General features: G+C 36.8%; 1 protein-coding gene across 1 annotated transcript; it reads right to left on the minus strand.

Annotated features, from left to right (window-relative positions):
* Positions 1-6,722: 6,722 nt before the first annotated feature.
* On the minus strand, positions 6,723-10,677 carry plac8l1 (PLAC8 like 1). Its single transcript, XM_081615331.1, has 4 exons — positions 8,846-10,677; positions 8,308-8,540; positions 7,681-7,817; positions 6,723-7,410 (listed from the first exon to the last, which is right to left on the minus strand). Exons 1-4 carry the CDS (start codon positions 8,869-8,871, stop codon positions 7,279-7,281), a joined length of 528 nt encoding a protein of 175 aa, XP_081471457.1. The 5' UTR covers positions 8,872-10,677; the 3' UTR covers positions 6,723-7,278.
* Between the last annotated feature and the right edge of the window lie 11 nt (positions 10,678-10,688).

Below are 10,688 nucleotides of genomic sequence, written 5' to 3' on the forward strand. Positions count from 1 at the left end.
CTTCAATAGTAATAATAATATAATAATAACTATTGTCAATATTAATGACAATGACTATTGTCATTATTATTATTATTATTATTATTATTATTATTATTATTATTATTATTATTATTATTAATAATAATAATAATAATGACTACTGTCATTATTATATTATTATTATTATTAATTTGCTGGGGAAGAAAAGTTGTTATTGCAGCTATTCACAGCAGTAACTACTCCTAGAAAATGTAACTGAGGCATTTCTTAGTTTCTACTGTTTTTATTTTTTTGAGTGTTTCGGGTTTTCTTTGTAATATGCTGGAGTGTAACTAAGATGTGACACGTTAAAAGAGTGGATTGTAACTAATCTTCAAAATAGGAAAGAATAAAAAAAGTGCCATTCTAAAAAGCCAGGTGTGTCTGGATCATCATAAGACAGGAAATGGTTACAAGAAAATGATCATAATCACTTTTTATCTACAGTAAGAGGAAAAGCTAAACAGTTTAAAAAAAAAAAGCTGGAACAGTCAGAAACAAAGCTGGCCAAGAACCCAAGTTTATCTTGCCAACCATGAACAGTGAGGAGGGCGGAAAAATAATTATATATCAAAGACCCTTTTTAATGAATTTAACTATTTTTTTCATGGTAAGCTTAATATATTTCTGCAGCTTTCTCAGGCTGACCTGGAAAGACACTTGCAGTAATCAATCTACATGAAGATAAATGATAAGATGAAAGAGCTGAAGCTGAAGATCATTTATTTGTGTCAAATACTCTATATTTGCTTACATCTCTGAAGGATTAGAACTTATAATGACGAGGATTATTAGTAACATCTGATCTATATTCACAAACTGTCATATTTTTTAAAATGTAACCTGTGTTGGTTGTCAATGGTTAAAATGTTCTCCCCTTAGAGAATAGTAGAAGTGAAGAGGACCCCTTTCTTTATATTTTAACTTTAATTTCAGTACAACTGAGCCACCAACAGAATCCAGCAGCAGCACCACTGCCTCCTCCTGCTCTCAGGCTTAGAGTAGAGAATGTGATGATTGGAATATCAAGCAGAATGAGGGTTTAAATTAGAGGTGCTTCCTATCTCTTAAAACTGTAAAGTGCTTATGCAGCAGTCACTGTTCACCTGCACAAGCACAAATAACATTACTGATTTGAACATTTTATGGTTGTGCATGTTGTAGAGGCTCTCAAATTTAAGATCCAATGAAAAAAAAAAAATCATCCTTCGTCCGTTGCCAACATTGGACGAAGTTGTAAAAGTGCATCTGAACCCCTTGATTTTATTTTATTATTTTCTTGTATTTTGTCATTTTTCAGCTATAAACGTCTGTGTATTTTATAGTGGTTTTGTGCCTAAGTGGAAGGAAAAAGTAACATTATTTTCATTTTTTTATTTTTATATAAATATTAGCCTTACAGATGCTTTTGGTATATATACTCTGCTTCTGTGGGTCACTTCTTAAAACCAGATTTCACTTTGGATCAGCAAGTCTTGCCATAGATCCTCAGTGAGATTTAGGTATTCTGTAACATAATCATAACATAATCAAGATTTGATCCAAATGATTTCATTTGTGAATGTTTTGTTTTGTGGTCCTGCTGGAAAGTGAACCATCACTCTAGCCTCAAGTCTCTTGTTGTCTCCAACATGTCTCTGGTCAGTAATCTCTGACCAGCATCTGCTGAAGCAAAGCATTCCCACAGGATGATGCTGCAACCACCATTTTGTACTGTATTGATGGTGCATTAAAGGTGCCATTCTAGTTTTACCCCACACAGTGCTTTACATGTAGGTCAGAATAACAAAGATTTCTTCTCATCTTACTGCAGCATCTTCTTCCCCATGTTTCCTTTGTCCCTTATATGGCTTGTGGCAAAGTGGAAATAAACTAAACAACTTTCTTTCTACTGTGGTTTTCTTCTTATCCCCAATTCTATTTAGCCCCAGATTTGTTGGGTGCACAAATACTAGCTGCCTTACCAACCGATTCTCCCAGCTCAGCTGTGGATCACTGCAGCTCCTCCAGAGTTACCATGGCCCTCTTGGCTGGTTCTCTCCTTTCCTATCAGATCAGGTGGATGTCTGTTTTTGTTTCAGATATTTATCCATTTTCCATCCATCCATCCATCCCTACATTGGGGAAGAGTTGGGGTGCCAGTACTTCACGCGCCCTATTTTCCTTCTACTTAAAAATTATTTACTTCTTTGTGTTAGTTTATTCTAAAAGTCCAAGGTATGAATACTCTTGTAAGGCATTGTGTTTCTAGTACAATCTCTTCCTGTGCAAGACTTTGATAGGCGTGTGAAATGACCTGACAGAAGGAATCAATTTCGTAAAAATCAATATTAAGAAATGTTTAGAATAAAAATAAGTCATGAAAATAACAGTATGCAAAGAAATATTAAAAACAATGTCAATGCCTTTACTCAATACATTGTCAATTGCTTTGATGCTCGCAAAACAATTTATTTCTCTAAAATAAACTCATGTAATAGAGTAAGATCCATGGCAAATTTGTAAACTTGGCTCACATTTGTTTATTTTAATTAATGCTGGAAGACGTTCTGAAAATAGACAAAAGCCTCAAAGGATGCACAGCTTAATTAATCAAAAAAAAAAAAGGAAAAATATCCTCTTATGTGAAGAAATTAATTTTAGGGCTGGAATTTGTAAGCACTGTATGGAGTCCAGAAGGCAAAAACAGACCGTTTTGGTTTTCTCATGTTTTCCCGAATTAACTTATTTCTTCAATTATCCTTAAAAATAGAGCAAATAGATAAATTACCCATCTACCATTAGAAGTGGAGCAGTGCCAAGCAACTGACCATCATCACATACAAACCAAACCAAAACTGCTGGTGTCAAACGGACAAAGCTTCCACAGCCCCGGGCTAAAACAGCAGCTGCACATCACTTCAACAAAATCACCAACAATGATGCTACGTTAGAGAGAAAGGCAGAGTGAAAATCAGAGGAAGGACAAGGATGAGGCAAATGTGAATCAGAGACACTGATACGACGAGGGACTGGAGGGAGGAGAGTGTGGGTTTGTATTACGCAAACCCCAGGTGGCTCTGGTTAGATGAAGTATCATTGGGCAGAAATCAGAAGAGGAGGGCTTTGGAGAAGTCAGGGACAGGATGGGAGGAATAACGGTTTAAATGCAGAAATAACATGCACAGACAGTGGAGATAAATTTGCTGAATTAATTAAAAAAAAAGAAGAGAAGGAAGCAAGAGGTTTGATGTGCCAAAAGAGATTTAAAATGATAAATTCTCTATTACTTCACCTTTGGTTTCTTGTGTGAGAGAGCAAATTTATTTGGCAAATGATGCCTTGATCTTTCGGTTCCCTCTCTGTGCGAGTTTCTAATGAGCACAACAGCAAGAAACGGCTCTCGGAGATACATCCCCCACACACACCCACACGCAAAACTCAACTCCCACGGGGGCTGTTGTCGATAACAGCTTGTACTCTGCACCTGATGCCTCTGTAGGGATAGTTGTCTTCATGCTGAAGCAGCGGGAAAGAACATCCGCAGAGATATTTTATGATGCCTGTCTGACTTCTGACTTAGGAAGGGCTTCACCGTTCCAGATCTTGACCTGGCTATTGCTTTGGAAATCCCAACTCTGACCTCACATCAGCACTTAAAACTGATGTCACCCTGCTGAGCCATTGAAGCGATAGAAAAGAAGCCGGCAGCCAGATCTAGGGTAACATTGCCCCCTAACGGTTGAGGTGTGAAAGCATATCTGGAAGAGATGACGTAAGACTGTAGCATGTAAAATGTATTCATGGTAAAGATGCAGAAATTAATTACACCCATTATTCTGTAATAATTTCAGAATGACAAGCAAAACGTATCTGAATTTGTGTCAAATTCAATCATGTGACTAATAAAATAAAACTTACAAAATATGTATGGTTATGTGTTAATAGACTCTAAATTACATGGCAGGTGAAACCCAGCAAGCAAGAAGAAAACAGCCCAATTGATCTTATACGTTTTCTTGTTTTCAACCCAAGAAATAACCTATTTGAAAGGTCAAATGTCAAACATTTGAAAGGTTTGTCAAATGTTTGACAACCCTTTCTATGAATGTAGAAGTTGAGCTTCAATTAACTGAAACTAATTTGTAAATATCTTTGTAGAGAGATTTTTAAAAAATTGGAGGACTAATTTTCACATCAACATCAAAATACAGAAACACTCAGGAGAAATGATAAATTAATTAAACTCCTCCTGCTGTCTTGATGTCCTACTCACAACATTCCTTAAGAAACTTTTGCCCATCTTTGCGTCTGATAAATTCAAATAGTAAACTTGTCTCTCCTATCAGGTGTTTTTCCTCCAAGCTCTGAAAACAGCAGTTATCAAACGGCTGTTAAAGAAAGAACAGTCTGGACAAATCACTTCTGCAGAATTACAGAACGATATCTTACTTTAGATCTATTAAAGAAATACTGGAAAAGCTGTGTTTTAACAGCTAAACAGCATCTTAACAATGACCAATTACTTTGATGTCTATTAATCTGCTTTTCTTGTTCACCACATTGCTCAGACTGCCCTCATCAAAGTGTTCAATAAACATAAATATAGACTGCAGAACCTCAGCGCAGCATTCGTCACTGTTGACTAAGACATATGCAAGTGACTGGAGAGCTGGGCTGGATTCTCTGGTCCAGTATTCGACTGGTTTGAGTCTTATTTCTTTGAGTCAAGTTATATCTCATTGAAACATATATTAGTCACATGTGGGGTACCACACGGTTCAATCCTGGGACCCCTTACTGTTTTATAACAAGTAATAAGATTAGGTATCATAACTACGCAGATGATACACAGTTCAACATTATAATGTCACCAGGTGACTGAATCCATCCAAGCATTGATCAGATGCTCAGCAGATCTATGGATCAGTGTATAAATATTTGCATGCTTGTGAGTGTGAATGGGTGGATGACAGTCAGTCAGCATGACTGAAAAGAAACAGAAGCAGCACTATGGGTGTAAGGTATGGTCTTTAACAGACTCTTCCATTTTGCTGTGGTATATTTTTACATAGTTTGTCTTCTCTATTTGTTGATTGCTGCTCACTAACCCTCTTCCAACATGTACCTGCTGCGTCTCTGGTCAAAGATCCTCATTGCCATTTTTTCATCTCCATGCTTACATCCATAGCGCATCCCAGCTGCAAATTTGCAGAGATGAGCTCAACTCTGCTCTCAAAAAGGATATGCAGCCATTTCTCCTTTATATTCAAAGACCTTTAACATAGTTCAAACCTAGAACACATAGTCTTGATGAAGCGAAGACCTACCTCTAATGAATTTAACCAATTTTAAGACTTTGACATTTCATCACTCAGAAATTAAAACTTTCCACCAAACACAATCGGATGTATATCTTTATCTTGACTCAAACCCAATTTTCTCCATTTTCACATTTCGTTCACGGAAGTTGCCAGGTGGGAGACCGACTGCAAGAGTTAACAAATTACATATTTGCCCTTTGAGGATCCATCTGCCTTTGTGAATAAATAACATTTTCATATCCGCTCAGTCTGGTTGGCATTTCAGGTTCAGGGAAGCAGGGCAATCAGGACTGGCTTAATAAAATGATTCAATGCCTATGGATAAATCAAGGAATGCATGTTTAAAGGAATAGAGAAACTGTTTTTTTTGTTGTACTGGACGAAAGACTGCGGAAGGAATGATGGGTAACTGTACTGCTGGTGCACAAGTAAATCTGTTACAATAGTAATTTGGCCTTCTTAAGGCAAACGGTTTATTGCAAGTTCATTTACAGCGTTCTAGATCTGTCCTCTGACGTTCAAACAGAATTTATCATTTTGATCTGTAAAGACTTCCTGTCAAAAAGAATGATCTGCTTTCCTGTCCTTCATTGTGGCGACCTTTACTTAATGAAGAGAAAGACGGTGTCAGAATTTCCAATTTATTTGAATGAATTTAAATTTACAAATTAATTTATTGAAGTCAGAGAAAAAGTAAGCGATGCAAAGTCAAAGACGTTGCTTTTGGGGAAAATACAGGCTGGCGTTGGTGTCTGCTTATTTTCGTTATGATACGAGTCAATGTCTCTTTACCAAACTGGGCAAGCAATACAGAAAATTAACCTTATAACTCATATTTGTGTAAGAAAATGTTCAACTGCACCACCTGCTGACGAGGTTCTGTAAAGTAACAATTACATTTGGAGTTTTTTTTAAATAAATTTAGTACTTAAAAATAAATCAGCCTGGAAAATGACTTGATCAGCGCCATGAAATATTACAGTAAACAGTTACAATAAAATGTGTATTTTAAAAAAAGGATAATTAACTTTTCATACAAATACATTGGGTGTTGAGAACAGAGACAGAATAAAAAGGTTTTTAATGAAAATGCATATCCAATGTAATAGAAAAAGAAAATGCTAACCTTTTATTAGCTTAAAATCTAAGCTAATTATGAATTTTGTTTTGTTACAAGTATGTCACATGGGATTTTCTTTGGCAATTTAAAGCCCATTGTAAAATATGTGACAAGGTTTGTTCTGATGCTGACTGAAAAAGAGCTAATAAAAGGTTTAATCAGGTTCAAACTGAAAGAGGGCATTAAATTATTAGAACCATTAAGTTGTAAAGTTTTATCTTTTGTAGCAAATAAAAGTCTTAGATTTTGAAAGCAATGTCACAACAACAAAAACAGAATTATAATGGAGATAAGTGCAATATTTAATACATCTTAAGGATGACTGCAGTGTGTCAGTTAATATAGCTACATGGTGAACACAATAACAGGACTATTGTTTGTGTAAAACAGGTTTAACTGTTTGTTCTTTTCTTCTCTGTGTTTGATGTAATTTTTCACCAGCTGTTTGGAGCTCGTTTGATGTCTGTTGGAATTGAAAAAAAGGAAAACCCTTCATCTTCCCACCTGTTTTTCATACATATGCAAATGTGACCACGAAATAATTTCTTTCAGAGAAATAATTCAAGCTATTAATATTCAAACAGCAATTACAATGTTTTTTCTCTCTCTCTCTCTCTGCATTTACAAATCTTATATCACTCAGTGGAGCTTTAAGACCTGAACATTTGGCTCCATTGTTTCTCCCTGTTTTGATTTCCAGTCTTTACATTTTAGATCAAATGTTTTCAGAGGCTCTAATCCCCTGCCACTGATATCTTATGCTAATCTCTGTTGACTTCACTGATCCGTGTTGCAAAGTTAAAGCAAAGGACACAGTTACTGACAACAGTTTCTTCAGGAGGATTCCATCGCTGTAGACACTTGATACGTCTGGGTCTTCATCCTGCGCTTCATCTCTCTTATCATCTGACATACAGCCAGAGGGTAACAGCAGTACACTGCACTCCAGTCCTCACACACACTTCCCTGTGGGTAAACATGCAGGACAACGAGGAGCAGACACACACAGCACATGCAAGCAGGTGGAGGAAGCACACGTCCAAACAAAATGAGGTAGCAGAAACACACACAGAACACATTTTTAACTACAAGGGCATAAAATAGAACACATGCTCCAATGCACATTTTACTTTTAAATTTGTTGATAAAGTGCTGAATAAAGTTTTTATTTCACTGAATACAATGATAAGTTTAGTTTTTTTTCAAAAGAAACACAGAACTTTGTACTGCACTCACCCGAATCTTGTAACGCTCCCTGATTCCAACTCTGATGGCAAAAGTGGATCCTGGTAGGAGAGGCATGCAAAGACACTCCCCAAACTGCTGGGCTAAACTCAGATCTAAATAACACGGCACCAGCGCCCCGATAATACCTGCAGGCATGGAAGAAGGCAACAGTAGTGTCTGTGTGAGTATTTCTGAGTGTGTTGCTCGAGACAGAGATCACTGTTCTTGAAAGGTGTTTAAGAAGTAGAACCAATTTAAAAGAAATAAAAAGCTTCATTGATGCTTTCTTTTTGGTGTTTTGTAGAAGAAAAAAAATTCAAAATATTGATGCATGCCAAATTACTATGTGAATGAAATTAACACTGTCAAACAAAAATGCAGGATAAATAAAAAAAAAACAACTTTGGATTATTTTTTGCTTTTGTAAAGGGGTTTATTAGCTGTATTTTGTTTTACACTTTAGTTGTTTTAGGTTTGTTAATGAATGAATGAATGAATGAATGAATGAATGAATGAATGAATGAGTGAGTGAGTGAATAAATATATAAATCACAGTTCTAAATACATTTGCTTTTATTATTAACATCAATATTAAATTAGAAATGTGCTCTAGTGTAGTGTGTGAGTTCCTCTTACATGTTGTCTTGTCTCCACAGACATTAAACAGTCCAGTGCTCCAGTCTCCCCCCATTTGTGTGACGGTGGTGATGGTTGTTGTAGCGATGCCACGACCAGGCTGACTTTGCACTGGGCTCATCAACACAGGCCCTTCGTTTGACCTCTGGCCATCATCAGTTTGTGTGTCGAAGCCTTCCACTTCTTCATCTTGACACATCGACGCTGAAACATTTTTGACTGAAAGTTCTGGTCTATAAAACAAAGAAAAAGCAGCTTTAGATGGAAGCTGGTGCTCTTTATGCATAAAAGGGATATAATCTAAAGGTCTAATTTATTCCTTGTTCATAATAAACACAAAAAAACAGGATTATACAGTTATTGCAGTAAATATGATGAGAAAAACTTTTCACTTGCATACCAATGATATGCAAAAATAAGTAAATCAAATAGTGGTACTCGGGATGTACCACTACTTGAAAAAAATGTTACCTTTAATTACATCGTGCCAAGTACTGAGAGCTTAATGGAGCAGTTTGGGACAGCATAAAACACTTACTGGTCAGTAACTGTCGTCTCCTCCATTACTTGCTTCTACCAGAAGCTCCTTGAGACGGGTGACACAAGGAGGAGAGACGAGAGTGGAGCCGGGAGTCAGCAGGAAAGAGGAGCCAAAGTGACACTCTCCCAGTGAGAGGCTGTGTGTCGGAGCAGATAAACCTGCAGTCAGAGGGCTCAGCCAGAAGCTGCGTGACTAAGATAAGTCTTGCTGTCTTCAGTCTGAGACTTTGCTGTGCACCCTGCTAATACAGCAAATAAAGAGAGGGCAAACGAACGTCAGGGTGCAAAAAACATAAAATGTTCAGCATGGGAGGACAAGGATGCGTTCGCACAGAAGCAAGTTAGAGGATATCTGATAAAGTTTTAAAAGAAAATGTAGGCAAATGACTAAAAAAGGAATTTAGAAAGAATAAAAAAAAAATCTAATCAAATATGTCAAATCTAACACTTTATCTGATCCATGATATGCAGGTTTTCATGTACATAAATTCTTAAACAATGAATGCAGCACTTACCTCTGAAGTAAAGAACTCTCGTATGAGGCGCTGAGAGGGAAAATCTTGGTTTTAGAAGTCATGAAACTTCTGCGGTTTTCATTCAAGAGGCTCATTTCCTCTGTTCTAACAATGACCTTTTATTTAGATTGATGCACTTTGTACTTGAGACTTAGCAACTGACAGACAAAAAGGAAGAGGAACTTTGTACGTGCTGAAAAGTCATGCAGTGAAACCAAGAGGTTCAGAAGCTCAGGTTAAACACATGTACACTCCCATATGAACAGAAAGTAAGGTTTTTTAATTTGGTTTAGGATCTCTTAAATATGGTCAAATGTATTTTTGGTAGAAAGATGCATTAAACAGCATTTCTGATTGATTATTTCTCCCCAACAAGTCACTGTTGGTTTCTGGAAGAATCTTTAAAACAACTCGGGCTGCTACAGTTCTTTGGGTGAAAGTGACTTTGCCCCCTCAAACACAGAGGGCAAACAGAGGGTAATACAAAATGTGGTCAGTTTTCATTAAAAAAGGGCTTCCACAGAGGGAGTCCAGGTTGAAAAACCAAAGCTCAGCAAAACAAAGAAAGGGCAGAGAAAAGGTTTGACAGACGCATCTTGATGATCTCAACATTTGAGAAAATATTCTGTGCACCGATGAGACAAAAAGGAGACCTGTTTGGAAAGTGTGCATCCTCTTATACCTTGTATAAATCTAACAGCATTTCAGAAAACAACATCCTTCAGTCATAGAGGTAGTAGTTTGACTGTCTGGGGTTTTGTTGCCGTTTCAGCACCAGGATGGCTGTACAACTTCTGAAACCATGATGAATTCTGTTCTTTAGCAGGAAATCCTGAACAATGTCAGCAACGTGTAACTTCAAACACACTTCAGTTCTAAAGCAGGACAATAATCCACACAAAACAGCAACCCAACTTCTGAGTGAGTGAAAAAATACTAAAAGAAAGTGTTTGAAGTGGTCCAGTCAAAGTCCAGAGTTAAACCTGATCAGGATGCAGTGGTTTGACCCAAGCAGGCTGTTCATGCTCAAAACCCCCAGTTTGGCTTAATAAAAACAGTCACATTACTGCTTCGGTCTGAAAACATTACTTTGAAAACAAACAGGCGTCTGTCTGTTTCTTTGAATGCGCCAAGAAAATCCATTTATTGCATTTTAAACGGAAATTTGATGTTTTTGGATAAATAATATTAACCAAACTAAACATTCAAACTGTCTTTCTGCTTCACATAATATTCAGCCATGTCAACTTTATGGCTAACATTAAGGAAGCAAACAGGATTCTGCAGAGAATGTATTCATTTAAAAGTGCAAACCTGATGTTGCCA

Source organism: Poecilia reticulata, chromosome 14 (assembly GCF_904066995.2).
Source record: "Poecilia reticulata chromosome 14, P_reticulata-male-v2, whole genome shotgun sequence".
Lineage (NCBI taxonomy): Eukaryota > Metazoa > Chordata > Actinopteri > Cyprinodontiformes > Poeciliidae > Poecilia > Poecilia reticulata.